Source organism: Mangifera indica, unplaced genomic scaffold, assembly GCF_011075055.1.
Source record: "Mangifera indica cultivar Alphonso unplaced genomic scaffold, CATAS_Mindica_2.1 Un_0048, whole genome shotgun sequence".
NCBI classification, from domain to species: domain Eukaryota; kingdom Viridiplantae; phylum Streptophyta; class Magnoliopsida; order Sapindales; family Anacardiaceae; genus Mangifera; species Mangifera indica.
The window spans coordinates 1-17,266 of NW_025401140.1; the positions used below are offsets into that span (position 1 = coordinate 1).

Consider the following 17,266-nt stretch of genomic DNA (forward strand, 5'->3'; position numbering starts at 1 on the left):
AATCATACCTTCATTACAACTGCTTTATTCACTGCAAAACAGCATCTATGCTACAGATTAAGGGAACATTTTCTCATTCATTATACAGTTGAGATGTCACAGTATTCATGGAATTTTGCCAATTATAAAGCTCATGACCAACATAACTATAAGCACAGATATTAAAGTTGAGGTATTCTATCTCCAGGGAACCAGCGAAACTGCACTATCAACCCCTAAGAGCAAAGAAAAATGATAGTCATTTAGATTAAGTAAGAGACAGATACCAACCTTCTGAAATCTTTGTGCTACCTCATCAGCAGTACGTGCCATAATGGATTTCTCTAAAATCTCCAGCACTCTTGAGACACAGGCTTTGGCATCATCCATATTAATAAGCACTCATCTTTTCTGTCATAAACAAGTCCACATGTTCTGTACCATCAACTGGAAGCTTGTTTGGCTCTAATGGACTGTCTGAAGCAACAGCATTTTCAACCATGGCAATATTACCTGTCAATTTTGAAAGAAGACATAAACCCCTTTTTTTTTCTCCTTAAGATGCATCAAGAACCTTAGAAAATCAGATTACAGAAAACAAAGGAAATAAACATCTGATTGAAAATTCTGAGTGTAATCAAGTTTTCCATTAGGAGGGCTCAGTTGTAGCTCACTTTAAAAAAATAAATCATTCAAAAACATTTCCTCACAGCATACATCAGTGAAATTGACTAGGGAAAATAGCACATTGAAACCCATGATTTGTAAAGAAAAGACAAAATTCACCTCACATTCAAATAAACCAAAAAAAAAAACCTGTCCAAATAAAAAAGAGCACAAAAAAGAGACAAACCATTTACTCCGCACAAAACAACAATAACATTCACAAGAACACAAGGGAGGTAGGTAAAAGATCATAGAAATGATACTTAGTCAAATATGCAACCTAAAAAAATTGAAATTATCAAAACTAATTTGAAACCAGTGAATACAATGCAAGGTTATCAGAGACACACAGTAAGGGCAACAATCAATGAAACAATAATTGTTTGTTACATTATCAACAATTTACAACATCATCAGGCTTCCACTAAGGAAAGCAACAAGAGTTAATTTCAAGGTTGCACAACAATGAAGATAAAGAAAATATGACTGAATATTGGTGAAACACTTAAGCATACTTATGAACCAAATATATTCCTTAAGAAATGTAAGACAATAAGGATAAAATAATAAACAAAGACACACTATCCCCTGATCCATAGATTTGTACATGATATCAAGCAACTGCATACCTTGATTATCACTGGCATATAATTCTTCCAGAGAGTCCAACTTTTTCTCAGCTATTCCTAAGGAAAGAGTTATTCAGCTTCTTGATTGCACAATGTAAATCATTGTCACATTCTTCCAGAGCTCTCTCTAAATGCTGCAAGGTAATATCAAAAAAAATATGAGCACATTAATGACCATATAGTAGGATAAACTCCAGTAAAAGCATCAATATGCCTTACTTCACAGTTTACCATTCTCTTCAGAAAGCCTCTAAAAGAAAGAACTCATCAAGAACCACACATTTGCAACCGAAGAGTCTATGATACTAACAAAAGCAAAAGTATTAATCAATTCATCAACCCAAATCACATCAGATTTATTAAACCTTACAATTTCTTTTCCTTAGCTTGTTCACCATCCAATTCCAATCCAACCATTAACTTCCATCAAATCAACAAATCAGTAGATACACATACAAATAAAAATAACTATACGTACACATCATAATTAAACACAAAACATGTCAACCTCAACATCAGACCATCGTAAAAATCCTTAGACAAACATATATAATGTTCTAACAATTAATCCTATCGTAACAATTTCAGTTAAATTATTACACAACCATACATGAATAATTATAATTTCAAAAGAACATGATAATCACGCAAACTCTCAACTCTTTCCTCACTTCTCTACTATTTATATCAAACCATTAAACTCTCAATCCATTCATTAAACATACCCACATGGACAATTATACACACTATTCCACACATACATATAGCTGTCTTTATACAATTTAAAGAGAAACAATGCATATCAAACCATTAATCATTAAACAAAAATATGTTAACTAGTCGTACCGCAACAAGTTCGAATCCCAAAACTCATAAAAGATTCAGCTATTTCTAAGCCTATCCGTACACGTCAAGAAATCCCAAAGAGCAATACCTGAGGATCCAGTTGACGAAAAGCAGATCGGAGCTGATCGAGGAGCTTGCCGGAGGCTGCGATAGCTTAGTCGGCGAAGCTAAACCGCAGCGGAGGCGTTTATGGACAAATTAAAGAGGAAATCTAAACTTGAATCAAAACGGTTCGTTTCGTTGGATAAAAAGCACCAAAAAAACATGAAAATAAAAATCACTTTTCCGACCCAAGGTATAGTGAATTCACCCACAAACTTTCAAAACCCAAATACCCACCTATGGTTTGGAAAACTAACACCTACACTTCAAAATTAAGATAAAATTAAAGACAAAATCATCATTTAACAATAATATTTAACATTTATATCATTTTACCCTTTTAATTTGAAAAACTAACAATTTTAAATTAAGTTTTAAAAAGCGACAATTTACCCCCTACCTAGGTTTTCAATTTCGTCGGTGAATTTTCGACCAACGATAGCCAATCTCTCTCCCTCCGGTGTTCAATATTGGATCGATAATATCTGAATTCGACAGAATCTAAATGAATCCAGATAATATCGAAACTCATTATCTGGATCTTCATCTGGACGATGATGACAGACAGAAGAGACCGATCTCCTCATCTGGATAGTCATCGTCATCCAGACAAAGCCAACTTTGTCTGGACGACAAAGATCCAGACAAAGAATTTTATTTTTCGTCTAGATTTCATCGAATCTAGATATCGTTGGTCCAATATTGAACATCAGAGGAAGTGACGACACTAGGAGGGAGAGATATTGGCTATCGTTGGTCGAAAATTCACCGGTGAAATTAGAAACTCTATGTAGGGGAAAATGTCACTTTTTAAAACTTAATTTTAGACGAAATTGTTAGTTTTTCTAATTAAGGGGGTAAAATGATATAAATGTTAAATATTATTGTTAAATGATGATTTTGCCCTTAATCTTATCTTAATTTTGGAGGGTAGGTGTTAGTTTTTTAAACCATGGGTGGGTGGGTTGGGGTTTAGTTGGTGGGTGGGTATTAGAATTCACTATACCTTGGGCGGGAAAAAGTCTTTTGGCCTTTAATAAATAAATCATAACGGTCATAGTGAACTAAGCGGGAAACTCTGCTTTCCAATTTCATTAAGACAAGAATTTGACAGTTGTTTTGTATTCCGTTGATTACCCCTATAAATAACACTCGCTCTCATTTCATTATCTCATAGACTGCCTCTGATGCGATCGGAATTTTGTGATTCAAATTCAGAAGAGAGTTTAGAGAGAGAAATAAATCCAGAAGAACAAAGTAGAAGAAGAGAAACTCGCGGCTTTCCTCCCGTTGTTAAACCAGTCCAAGATTCAAATTCTCACCACACTCTTGCTTTCGTTTTGATTTCAAAGAAAGGGATTCTCACCACACTTGCGGCTTTCCTCCCGTTGTCAAACCAGTCAAGATATTAGTTTTTGTTGAGTGGGTCAACCATCCCTTACCTGGGAAGATAATTGCTTCCTGCCGTTAGGACATCTTCTTTTCTGCCCTCTCCTCTGCTTGAACTGTGCCCGGAACCTGTCTTTTTTATCAAGGTGGGTAGCTGAAACAAAAGAGTTTTCTTTAGTTTTTTAAATTTGTCAAAAAAGATTCATTGTCTTGGTCCCTGTTCTAACAGGATGAAAGAAATTAGAGAAGTTTGGGGTTCCAATGTTGATTCAGAGCTACAATTCTTCAATCAGTGTTTAGAGCAATTTAATTTCCTATCTTTCGACACTGAGTTTCCGGGTTTTCTTCGAAACACTCCCGGGATGTGCCTGAGTCTCTGCTACAGTGATTTGAAGTTTAATGTCGATTTGATGAAGATCATCCAATTGGGCATCACACTTTCAGATGGCAAGGAGAATATATGTTTCACATGGGAGTTTAATTTTAGTGATTTTGATTTGGAGAAAGATGCACATGCCCAAGAATCGATTGATCTTTTGAAGAAGTCTGGAATCAATTTTGAAAAGATCAGGAAGGATGGGGTATCAAGGGAAGTTTTTGTGCCCAAATTTTTGCGTATCTTGTCACGACATAGAAATATAAAGTGGGTCACTTTCCATGGCCTCTATGATTTGGCCTATGTTTTGAAACTGTTATTGAACAAACAAACCTATGCCAAGATCTTTATTCGAGTTTGTGGAAGTGGCATCCATGGTATTCGGGTGTGTGTTCGATATAAAATTCATGGCGAAACATTGTAATGGGTTACTGGGTGGTGAGATTGGATTGAATAGAGTGGCGAAAATATTAGGCGTCGAGAGAAAAGGTACAACTCACAATGCTGGTTCTGATAGTCTCCTCACTGCCACTGTTTTTGAAAGAATGAAGATGATGTCTGGGTTTCAAGAAGAAGTTTATAGTGGATGTTTATACGGCATCAGTACTCGTATTGGAAGACGTATGAAAATGGTCCTTCCTTGCTATTCTCCATGGATGATTTTAGCTCCGGCCAGGCCTCCTCCTGCAGCCATCTTTCGTGTAAGACCAGTTATTTGTGCCGTGCCAATTATTTGTCCTGTACCGTGACTATTTTGCAGAATTGGAGAGTTATTTTTTTGAATGATTTAAATTCGTTTGTCAAATATTTTTTGTATATAATAGTAATAAACCTTTTCAAGTTTATATATTTCTTGGTATAATCTGTTTTCTCCTGTTATCTTAATGTAACAGGAATTTACATTACTCTAGAACATGCCTTTATTGATGTTCCAAATTAAGAACTTGAGAAGATTAACTAACTGAATACTTGGCATATTTTAATGATTGCCCATCAGACTTTTTCATCCAACTACTTGTTATTTTGTAACAAATTTAATGTTACTTAGAAAAACACTCAAAATTAAACTTTATTTTTAGCATGTAAAATGCAGAGGAAAACCAAGAATTCATCGTAACATTTCCAGAAATGCAAGCATTATAATTTGTGTACAGAGGATATCCAGATACAGCCAAATTTCATATCTACTGACAGCTTACACATCAAAAAAATCACTAAGGACTTCTGCTAAATCACTGATTTTTAGAGCCAGAAAACAAAGTCCCTGTATATCTGGTTCCTTCGTGTTACAGTCTTGGTTTTCTGGTGCGGCTCGATAAGCATGTACAACGGTGTTCCATTTAGCTTGCTTTCTACCTGCAAAAATGCAAGCATTTGAGTAAGCTGGATAGCAAGACATAGCTACTGAATACCGTTAATAAAATCAACAGCAAAAATTAGTGGATGCAAAATAATACAACTAAATACCATATTCAACCAAAAATTAGTCGAATTCTCTCTCTACATATATAGGATGAAAGGTAAAGTTACAAATAAATACCATGTTGAAGTCTTTCTAATACAAGTATAAATTTAAATAATTACATTAATCATATGATCTTGATTTGGTAAGAGATAATAACTTTACCATACAAAGGGAAGTTGAAATAAGAAGATGATCATAGAAATGTTGAGAAGTCAAAACTTTTAAATGAAGTTATTTTCGTTGTCTTTTAAGGCATGAGATTTTTACTAACATTCTGTACTAATTTGCAAATAAGTGATATGTCTAATCACTAACCAAATAACTTCTTGTTAGTTAGTTATTTTTTAGTTTCCTTAAGATTGGTCAAGGCGGAGTATTTTCCTTCAGGTATCCTAAGCTCTTTCAAATGAAAGTGCTTTTGAAAATTACCTCAAAAGCAGGAGCAATGTATCAATGTTGGGTTGCAGGATCCAAACCTACTTTTCTTAGAATCACTTTGGCCATCCCTTGTTCTTTTCTTTTCTACTTTTCTTTGTCTGTAGTTTCAGCTTCTCCATGTTGACACTTTCAATCCCTTCTCACAAGATAACTCACCATCATTTAATGATTGATCATGGGAGAGAAACCCTCACTTATCTTCCTTGTCCTTGTCTTTGGCCCCACTTTCACGTTCCCTCCGGTAACTTGATCCGAATTTAGGAATTGCGGATATGAAATGTGGATTTTTAAAGAGATAGTAGCTGAGAGTTTAGGCTGATAGGCCCATCAGTATAGACTATATGACACAACGGACAAATTTCTTATTACACTTGAATAAATACAGTGGCAAACGGGTAGAATAAAATCCCTCACTTTCGCATTCCCTCATTTCAGTTTTTCAAATGAGTATTTTTTTCACTTTTAGTGATATGAATTCTAAGAGGAGGATATCCGAATTCAGGAAGTGAAGATACGAGATGTAAATTTTTAAGGAGATATATGGTGATAGTGAAGAAATCAGGCCAGTAGATCCGTTAATATGAATCACATGACTCAATTGTTAAATTTTTTATTACACTTAAATAAATGTAGTGACATGTAAGTAGAATAGAAGCAACCTGAGGTTAACTAGATACAACCACATGTCAAGGATCCACAAGTTAGGATTTTCTCATAAAAGTGCATGTAAAGAGACTAAGAGAGAGAAAGAAAGGGAGTGCTCTAAACACTTGTGTTTTATGTGTTGTTTTCCCTGGGATTCCTGGTTATAAATACCTCGTATTTTCACTTATACCAACAAAAAAATTTCAATGGATTCCAACTTCCTTCTCAACCCTTCAGGACTCCACTCAGTTTACTATAAATCTAAGGAAGATGATGGCCTCAGAACTCTACAGCCTGAAGCCTATCATCCATCTCAACATGGTATGCATTTTCTGAAATTCTTTTTCCTGAAAAAAAAAATTCTGACTTCTTAATTGGTGTTTGATTATGTAGCAGTGGTGGCCATGGAGGGATATGGGGACTTTATGGAATGGTCACAGGCTACTCTGCAGCTGAAGAATCCAGGCAGGGGATTTCCAGGGCCGATACAAGACGATGACGACGAGGAGGCAGAGGGAATCCAGAGCAAAGAGAAGTGGGCTTGTGTGAAGGTTAACATGGATGGAGTTATGGTGGGAAGAAAGATTTGCATTCTTGACCATGGAGGCTATTCTAGCCTGGCGCATAAATTGGAAGAAATGTTTGGTAAGTAGGAAAAAATCCTTGTCAGGATCTTGAGAATTTTATGTTTCTAAAAATTCTGCTTGAAATGAGTAACATTGGTGCAATTTCAGGGAGAAATTCTGCATCTGGGCTAAGATTATTCCAGGCTGGTTCAGAATTTTCACTGTTTTATCAGGTCAGGGAAGCGAATTGGAGGCCTGTTGGTGACGTTACCTGGAAGTAAGTTGTTCAAATTTAACAATGTTGTAAATACTTAGAACTTTTTCAATAGATTGTTCAGCATTATCAACCAAGTTATCGTTTGACTCCCAACAGAGAGCTTGTCAAGTCAGTGAAACGGCTGAGGATTGCCCGGAACTGAGGCTTTTCTTCCGAATCAAGCTTCTAATTAGTTGTATGTTGTGAAGAATTTCAAAGGAAGACAGACTTGACCTAGAGTGGGAGATTACACGGGGAAATTTGTGCACCACAAGGCATGTAGAATCAGAATGGCAGCCAGAGAATTCGAACTAAACTGGAACTGGCTTTTATTTGGGCTTAACTTGACTGGAATTCACCCATGAATAAAAGGGGAGTTTAGACTTTCATTGTGATACCTTTAATAATTACTATTTGAAGTCAATTGATTATTCAAGCAAGAACAAGAAGGTTGGTGTTAAAGCTCTCGCTTGAAAGGAGATCAGAGTTTCAGATTGGATAATTAATAGGAATCCTGAAATTCACCTAATAGTTAGTCTTTACATGGGATTTTTGGACCTCTATTACTTTATTTTTGTTTGCTAAACCTTCTTCAAACTTTACAATACTCTAGGCAGGTGTGAATTTGATCTGAACATTGTTATTCGCTTTGGCTCAAACCCTTTTGTCACATTTGGTGTTGTTATATTAGAGTTCAATTATTGATGATTTTTCTTCTACTTCTTTTTTTAATAGCTGTATTTCTTCACCAATGATATTATTCATTAATCAAGTGAGCTGAGATTGATCTTAAATTAATCTTTTTGGATTCAAAATAAGCTCGAGATAACCTTCTTTGTATTCATTTTGACCCAATCGGCCCCTAACTCTATGTCCTCTTTGTTAATCAGAGGCTGCAAATACTTCAAGTGCTTTTGGATGCTTATAGTCAGGCTAGTTTACCAGGCAGGCTCAAATTAGGGAGTTCTACTTCCACGTGGCCACAAATGATATGATACAAAAAGGAGCTGCTCTGCACTGGAAATGGCCTGTGCAACTCATAACAACGACCTCTCTAGATTTTTTTTTTTTTTCTAGGCCAAAAGGCTTTGGGTTTTCACCATGCCTAGGTGGGTCCAAGTCTTTTGGCCTTTTTTTTTAAATGAGTCATTTAGCATCCTACAGGTAATCCTTTCTAGCTTTTGCTATTATCAAGAAAATTTACACAGAACAACAAAGAAAAGTTACTAATTCTCATTAGATTTAGAATCCGTGAACTCGGACTGAACAAGTTTGAATTCAAACAAAGGATTGAGTGTGTTTTCATAAAATGAGCTGAGTTTGAACCAATCCGATCCGAACATTCGAATTCAATCTAAGTTGGACCGAATCTCTCAAAGCATGCTCTTATGCAGGCCTACGTTCATCTAGATTCTACAACACATAATAAAAAGATTATGAACACATTTCTTCACACTAGAGCAATTGTAATAGGCTACACATTTTCAGTTGAAGCACAACCATTCATCATCCATCTCTGGCAATGCCTCTGTCACAGTGTATCTTAGAAAAGTTCAAGTAAATTTGAGGTTCAGGATTCTTTGTTATAAGATATTCTTAGTCAATGGAAGTAGCCAATCTGTCCAAAGCATTGGAGATATGTCGCATTGTAGGTCTCCGTTCCGGGCTGCTATGGACACAAGCCATTGCAATCTTTAGAACTGCAGTGATCTCCTCTTCTTCTTGGTCGGTGTGGGTACTAAATATGGGTCTAAAACATCTGCAAGTGCCTTTTTCTCTTCAATGCAGAGCTGAATCCAGTGGACAATATCCATTTCTGAAGATCCCACATGAATAACCGGTGTTCTTCCGGTAATCATTTCTAGTAAAATTACCCCATAGGAGTAGATATCCCATTTCTGTGATGGGTTCACCACTTTGCCTGCTTCAGGGGCCTGATAATAAGTACCCAAGTCACTTGATGAATTCGTTGAAGTAACTTCTGAAGATACACTCCTTGACTGTCTTTCTTGAGGTTTATCTGCAGGAGTTCGATTAGATTGCAGAGTTGGAGAACCACCAGTAATATTAGCAAGGCATCCAAGTCCAAAGTTGGATATGTGTGGTTCCATGTTCCGGCCAAGCAGAATATTACTTGGCTTCAAATCTCCATGGACATACTTTTTGGGACTAAATTCATGAAGATAAACCAAGCCTTTTGCAATCCCTTTTATGATTCTACACCGAACTGACCAAGATAATGGTATGAACGGAACAATTCCCGGCTTCCCTGTGGTATAAAGAAAAATTGATACAATCAAATTGACCAATGGATATACAATAACACAAACCTCTCCTAAGATACCAAATTATATATCAGAAATAGTACTTGCAAGAGGATTTCAAAAAACATACCATGAAGCGCAATTTCAAGGCTTCCATTAGGTATGTAATCATAGATAAGGAGCTTCTCGTTGACTGACCAGTAATAAGCTCTGAGGGTTACAATATTAGGATGCCTTAGCTTTCCAATTGCTTCAACTTCTCTTTGGAATTCCTTGAACCTTTGAGATCCACCTTCACCCAATCTTCTCACAGCTAAGGTTAGTCCATTTTCAAGAACAACTTTGTAGACAATCCCGATTCTGTTCTTTCCAAGAACAAAAGCTGAGGCCTTAAGCAGTTCATCCAAATCGAAAGCCACATGTGTATCTGGTGGCACAAGATCATGCTGCTCCACATTCTCTAATAGAGTCTTAGATTCATCTTTCCAAAAGCCAAAACACTCTTGCTTTCCCTTTTTTCCTTTCTCAAAACCATAACCATTCTCATCCTTACCCTCATCAGAACCACAAATCTTTAGATAACAGCATGAGAACAATAACCCAACAAGGCAAATTCCAATTACATCACTCACTATTATGGCAACTACAGCACCCTTACTTAGCCCTCTTCCTTTCTCAATCTTTCCACCATCATCACCCAAATTCTCCGGTGGATAATTGTCAGGCAAAAAGGGATACGAGGATGGTGAATTTGCGCTTGAAGTGTCAGAACATGGGTTCTTCAATGGCGTTCCACAGAGTCCTGGATTTCCAATAAATGCAGTTGGTCCTCTATTAGTAAGAGCACCACTTTGAGGTATTGGTCCACTCAAATTGTTATAACTTAGATCAATATACACCTTCTCGGGAAGATTTCCTAAACTGGCTGGAATTGAACCACTGAGTAAATTATGGGACAAATCAACAGTTCCTTGCAAACTGGTCAAATTTCCCATGTTACCAGGGATTGAACCATTGAAGTTATTGAATGAAAGATCAAGTTTTTCAAGTGAAAGCAAACCAGTACCAAACCTATCTGGCAAAGGACCAGTAAAATTATTTTGACTAAGATCAAGGGTTTTTAATCTCTTGCATTGCAAAATTGATGTAGACAATGACCCATTAAAGAAATTCTGTGATAAATCTAAAGTTTGAAGGTACTTCAACTTGCCAATGTCATTTGGCAAAGGCCCAGAGAAAGAATTCCCATAAAGGACCAAACTTTGTAGCCCCTGAAGTTCAAGGAGCCCAGTAGGTAAACTTCCAAAAAATTTATTATTCCTTAAATTAACATGGCGAAGATCAGAGAGAGAGCCTAAAGAAGAAGGAAGAAAGCCATAAAGCTTCTTCCTTGGAATGCTAACAGAGACCACTCTTTGCTCCTTACATACAACACCATTCCATGAACAAGGGTTTTCATCAGAAGAGTTCCAGTTACTCAAAAACCCTTCTGGGTCCTCATAAATGGACTGCTTAAAGGACAAAAGTGCATAGCCTTCACCATTCAAAGGCTCAACAAAACCATTAAATTTGCAGAGAACAAGCACCAAGCAAACGAAAACACACAACATCACAACAAACGACAAAGTGACCGTTAGGAGTAAGTGTGAAGGAGCTTAAAGAGATTAAAAAACTCACCTTTCTGTGAGAAATTGATGGTGAAGAAAGTTGAGAACTCAGAACTGAGCAGAGAGTGAGAGAGAGAATTGGAAAAATAGTCGGTTTGTGGGTGAAAGGCTTAAAGTGATGTAGAAAAGACTGAAGAGAGAGAGTGGAAGAGGGTAAGGTAAAGTTTAAGCTAATAAAGGAGAGGCATCGGGAAGATTGACAAATTAAGAAACTGAGAAGCAGAAGGAAAGCTGGTGAGAAAAATCCACATATGAACAGCAGTGTTACTTCAATTTCCATAACTACCAATTTCTAGTTATATTTTGATGGGAAGGTGATCCCATGTGCGTCTAAATTCGATAAGGACTGAGTCTGAGTATGACCAAGTTTGACACCAGTTAAACCTGAGGTTGGCTTGAGTTGTGTGAGTTTAGGGTCCTCTTTAGAGAGGTTTCGGGTATAAGACTCAATTAATGTATATTATGATCGAATTTTTATTTATTCGATATAATAATTATTAAATAAATTATTAAATTTGAGATTTAATGTGCTCAATATAATTAGTATAACTCTAGAAGAGAGCTCTAACTCGAAAAAGGTTTCTCGTGATTAAAAAAAAGTTTGATACCAATTTTAGATTTAAGTTTTTTTCAAACAATGTTTAAATATTAAACTCTAGTTTTATATACTTAATTGATATGATTGATTTAATCGTATAAAAACAATCTAACTTGAGTTGGGTTTCTTATACAAAAAAAAATTTGATATCACTTTGAATTTAAAAAAATCATTTTTAGATAGATAAATCAGACTCAAATTTGATATAAAAACAATTTAATTTTAAATTCAATATGAATTTATTCGAATTCAAATATTTAAATTAATTTAAACTCTTTGACTCCTTAAATCGGAATTTAAATTTTAAGTTTGAGCGGTTCGAATTAAATCTACCTGTGTGTGCATAATGATAACAATTGTGTCAAATTTTGTATTTAAGTTTCACATAAAATAACTTTTTATTAAGTATGTATTCGATTTTAGCCAACATTTTAAAAAGTTATATAAATATAATCGAACATCTCAAACACTGATAAACTTCGACTCGACTCTAACCTTAAGAAATCCTTAGCACATTTCATCTAACCTCAACTTCTAACAATCTCATTACCAAAATCTCACTTAAAAACATAAAATTAAACCCACACAAAAGTCTCAATAAATGAATTCAAGCGTATTAGACAAAAATTTAATTTCATTTTAGTTTCAAGAAATTTGGAGTTATTTGATATTTTATATTGTTTAATATTTTATTTTCAATAAAAGTTTGATTATATAATTAGATATTTAAATAATATATCATTATATTTCTTATTATGTAATTAATTTTTAATCACATAATGACATATTATCTTACTATTTAATTGAATATTTAAAACTGAATATACATAATATTACTCATTTGCTTTTAGGGTTTTTTTATTTACTTGATGGGGTAAAAAAAATAATGAATTTATTTCATTTATCATAATTATTATTTCTTGAATTCAAAGATTGGATTGTAAAAATCCTATTGATCATTATATATAATTACTCTAATATAGTAGTATGATCAAAGTTGATCCCAAATTAATAGGAAAATATTTTTAATATACTAATTCAAAGTTAAATTCTAAAAATATATCAAAAGTATTTAGTAAGTTATTTTTCAATTTAATAGTGACTATCACATTTGATTTTTTTAAATAATTAATTAAAAAGTTTCACAAAACGTATATCACATTTGATCTAGATACAGATTTATGAAAAAGCAAGACATTTTTTATGGGCCAAAGGACTATTTCCCACCCAAGGTATGTTGCATTTCCAAATTTTTCTCCTTTAACTTTAATAATCTTAAATATTCACTCATAAGCAATTAAAATTAACGGTGGTAAGGGTAAAATCGTTATATTTTCTATAATATTAAAAATAAACTAAAATATAATCTTTTTTTGCCCCCTTAAACTTTAAAAACTAAAAGTTTCCCTCAACTTAAGTTTTAAAAAATGACAGTTTCTCCTTAGAGTTTCGTTTTGAGATCTCCAACGTCATCTCTGATGCCATTATCGGTGACCTCTCCCTCTGACGGTCTCTCTCCTCCCATTTAGCCCCCCAATCGATGTCAGAGGATCCATGGAAGATAAACAGTTTCGTCGGGGAAGACGAAGCTCTTCGTCTTCTATGACTCCTCCGATGCCGATTGAGCGTCCAAATGGATAGAAAGAGATCATCAGAGGGAGAGAAAGCTTCGGGAGGAAGAGGCTGTCGGTAATAGATCTGGAGATGGATTCGGAGATCTCGAAACAAAATTCTAAGGGAAAACTATCATTTTTTAAAACTTAGGCTGGGAAAAACTTTTAGTTTTTAAAGTTTAGCGGGACAAAAAGAGATAAAATTTTAAGGGGTTAGGATTATGTTAATTTTAACTGCTTATGGGTGAGTATTTAGAATTATCAAAGTTAAAAGAGGAAAACTTGTGAATATAGCATACCTTGGGTGAGATATAGTCCTTTGGCCTTTTTTATGATTTGAAACGAAACTCATGGTAATCTAACTCTAAAAAATCCAGATAATTTAATTGAAAAGTCACATTTCCATAAGAGATCTCATGTTTACCGCCAGTAAAAAATATTAATTAACCCGTTAAACTTTGGTGCATAATATAATTGAAAAAAAATCATCTAACCTTTTGTAACATAACAATTAACCTTTAAACATTAGCACGCATTTACATTCAAATATCAATTAACTCTTAAAAGTTAATATCTAATAAAATATTATTTAACTGCTATATTGGGCTTACATCAAAATATCATTTAACTTTTAAGGCTGTTTGGTTTCAGGGAGATTATCTTAATACTCTATCTTTTATTATTTATATTATTTTATTTAGTTTATTAATAATAAAATATTATAGTAATATTTTATTATTAATGATAATGTGACAGGTTATATAAATGATAATTTGATTATCATATTCACCTTAAGTATTAAAAGATTATCAAGATAATCTTGATTTTATTATAATTATATTATTATTTATTAATTTTTTGAGACAAATAATTTTTTTAATTAATATAATAAATAATATAAAATTTTTTAAAAATAATTATATCCAAGGGTGTTTAAGTAAAATAATTTATTAATAATTTTTTATTATCTTTAACCAAATATAATAATTATTTATACTTACTAAATTTTATCAAATATAGTAATAATTTATACCCAATAATTTTCTTAGTAATTTATCTTCAAGATAATCTCTCTATTTCGTAATAAAACATTACCCAAATCAAACACCCATTAAGTACAAATTAAAATAATAAAATTATATATACAATTTTATATACAAATAACAATGTATCATAATATGATTGAGTGTTATTTTATCTTTTATTTTTAACTATTTAATTACATAATGACACATTATTATTTATATATAAAGTTTTATATATATAAAATATTACTGTCGTAAAAATATTTTTGAACCCCAAAATTTATCTACCTAAAAAATTATATTTGATCTATTTTTGTTAAAATTACATTTGTATGTATGTAAAAGCCCACTCGGTGAATCAGACTACCTATTTGCATACCAAATCTCTCAATTTTCACCCAAAAAAAAAAAAAGCCTTTATCATTCTTAAATGTTTTTAAAAAAAATTTCATCAACAATGTGTCAAATATTTATTTAAAAAACACCATATTCATCAACAAAAATTAACCATTGATATTGAAATAGACACAAAAAAATTATCTAAAATAAATATAATAAACATTTTGTAATAATTTTTACACTTGTTTTGCTAACAAAAATCATTGACAATGGCTATTTTTTGGTCGAATTGGATCAATTTCATTTAAAATCTCTTTCATATATTTGAGTAAAATCATCTAATATATATTTTAATGGTTATGTTCATATAATCTCAAAATGTTAATTAAAATTGTTTAAACCCTTTTAAATAATGTTAATTTGATTAATTATCATTATTTTCAGTGGCGGAGCCTTCGGGGACTACGTGGCAGTGATTGAACATCTAGGATGGGAAGACAGACAGAGGAGAAATTTATGAACAAGTAAGATGAGAAGATTTGAGATTCGAGCTTTCTCACTATCACTTCTATAATGACTAGTATTTTTTTTTGTTAGACCTTTATAGAGTTTTGATTATATCAAAATTAACTTTAAAATTATTAATTTATATTTATTGAACTAATTTAGTTAATTATATAAAATTTTTATAATCGAAAAATAGGTAAAATGTATATTTTTCAACTTTTTAAATATGAGACTCTTGTCCCCAAATATGAGATGCTTATTTCTTTGCTAATCTCATGTCCGTCCCTACAAGTCTGAAACTCTTTGGAATTTTTGTCAAATGAACAGAGACTTCCATCCCCCAAAATAGAGACACTCATTCCTCTTATAGTCCCCAACTAGTCATTTTCTGTCTGAAGCTTCTAGAATTGAATTCTGAAAGTGCAAAAAAAGACGCCCGTCTCGGAAAAAGGGACACCCAACCTTAAAGTTGTCCGTTTAAAGAATTTGATTGTTGGACGACTTTTTCAAAGCCACCAAAGTTAGAATGTGTAAGAGGACGTCTATCCCTCAAAATAGGATGTCCGTCCCTTCATATTTTCAAGGCCAAAACATAATTATTGAAGCTCAACAGATACATTATCCCAACTAACGGTTATTTGAGCCATTTCAACCATCTAAGATCGTAAATTGAAGACTTTTTAATAGGGAATAAGTTAGAGAATATAATGTAAAAAACTTATACTCTTTTCTTCTCAAATTTCTCTCACGCAAGCTCATAACTCAAAATTCTTAAGAGATATATTTGTGTTCATTTCCTTTATACCACTCTTGTAGAGACATTCACAAATAATATTTTCTATATTTAAACACTTGGGCAAAATCTTGAATAACTATTGTGGTGGGCAAAATCCCGAATAACTATTGAGTTAGACGTAATCCTGAGTCAACTAGTGAACGTGGGGGGAAATTCTGGAGAACTATTGTAAAAAAGAGATTCTTTATTAATGGAACTTTAATTAGATTGTTTGAACAAGTGAATATAAGACGCTCGGAAGAGAAAACTCTGAACTACTATAAATTATTAAACACTTCATTTCCTTACTCTCTTTACTTTATGCGTATATATATATTGCATGTTTTGATTAGTTTCTGAATATAATTTATTCTTAATTGTTTAGATATCTTATTGAATTTATTTGTTTGGTTGTGATTAATTATAAATTTGCTTAGGAAATTTTTGTTTGGTTAAAAGTTTTAGATAATCTTATTCATCTCCTATAAGATTATTAGCCATTTACAGTTTTTCATTTTTGTTTTAAAGAAATTCTATGATTTGATTAAGACATTTTCCGATATGAGATCCCATGGTCCAAATGTCATACCTTAGTAGAAGAGATGATGATGATCATGATAACAAATTATTGAAATATTAATAGAATCACATTCCAAAAAATAGATCGAAGAGTACAATGCTATACCAACCTCACAATAAAAATTTGAATTATTAGAAGTGAAATCCAATTCTTATACTTTGCCTTTGAAATCTTAAGACATGTTCATAAATTGATGCATTCATTTTTATCAATTTCTTCGGCATTATAGGTCTAAGAATCTTCTCATATCCATTAAGACTTTAAGCATACAATAAAATTATATGTATTTAATTTTAAATATTTAAATAAGTATCCCAATAATGTATTATTATATGATTAAATAATTTTAAGTTAAAAATAAAGTAACACTTAATTCTATAATATCATATCATCTGAGTATATAATTTATTAGTAGTACTCAGAATTGACTATTTATAATATAAAAATTTTCTTATATTTATTAACTTTTAAGTATACAATGAAATTATATGTATCTAATTTTGAGTATTCAATTAGATATTTTAATGATATATTATCATAC

At 32.8% G+C, this 17,266-nt stretch overlaps 2 protein-coding genes, 1 long non-coding RNA gene and 1 pseudogene across 4 annotated transcripts; 2 read left to right on the top strand and 2 right to left on the bottom strand.

Moving 5' to 3' along the window:
* Positions 1–5: 5 nt before the first annotated feature.
* On the bottom strand, positions 6–2,357 carry LOC123206760. Of its 2 annotated transcripts, XR_006500116.1 has the most exons (4): positions 2,209–2,357; positions 1,275–1,408; positions 292–492; positions 6–215 (listed from the first exon to the last, which is right to left on the bottom strand). It is a non-coding gene; the product is annotated as an uncharacterized LOC123206760 (long non-coding RNA). The 2 variants fall into 2 exon arrangements; XR_006500115.1 differs by having other exon boundaries at positions 6–492.
* Positions 2,358–3,841: 1,484 nt separating this feature from the next.
* On the top strand, positions 3,842–4,736 carry LOC123206741 (putative CCR4-associated factor 1 homolog 8). Its single transcript, XM_044623967.1, has 2 exons — positions 3,842–4,364; positions 4,462–4,736. Exons 1-2 carry the CDS (start codon positions 3,842–3,844, stop codon positions 4,734–4,736), a joined length of 798 nt encoding a protein of 265 aa, XP_044479902.1.
* A 2,012-nt stretch (positions 4,737–6,748) lies between these two features.
* Positions 6,749–7,382, top strand: LOC123206752 (auxin-responsive protein IAA32-like). Its single transcript, XM_044623977.1, has 2 exons — positions 6,749–7,180; positions 7,270–7,382. The coding sequence occupies exons 1-2, from the start codon at positions 6,940–6,942 to the stop codon at positions 7,380–7,382; spliced, it is 354 nt and encodes a 117-aa protein (XP_044479912.1). The 5' UTR covers positions 6,749–6,939.
* A 1,182-nt stretch (positions 7,383–8,564) lies between these two features.
* On the bottom strand, positions 8,565–11,578 carry LOC123206743 (annotated as a pseudogene).
* Between the last annotated feature and the right edge of the window lie 5,688 nt (positions 11,579–17,266).

Bases quoted from the DNA above. Each gene is read 5' to 3' on its own strand.
- LOC123206741 (XM_044623967.1), top strand. From the start codon at position 3,842: ATGAAAGAAATTAGAGAAGTTTGGGGTTCCAATGTTGATTCAGAGCTA. The intron at 4,365-4,461 runs GTATTCGGGTGT...CGAAAATATTAG, and splicing joins TTGTGGAAGTGGCATCCATG to GCGTCGAGAGAAAAGGTACA.
- LOC123206752 (XM_044623977.1), top strand. From the start codon at position 6,940: ATGGAGGGATATGGGGACTTTATGGAATGGTCACAGGCTACTCTGCAG. The intron at 7,181-7,269 runs GTAAGTAGGAAA...GTGCAATTTCAG, and splicing joins TAAATTGGAAGAAATGTTTG to GGAGAAATTCTGCATCTGGG.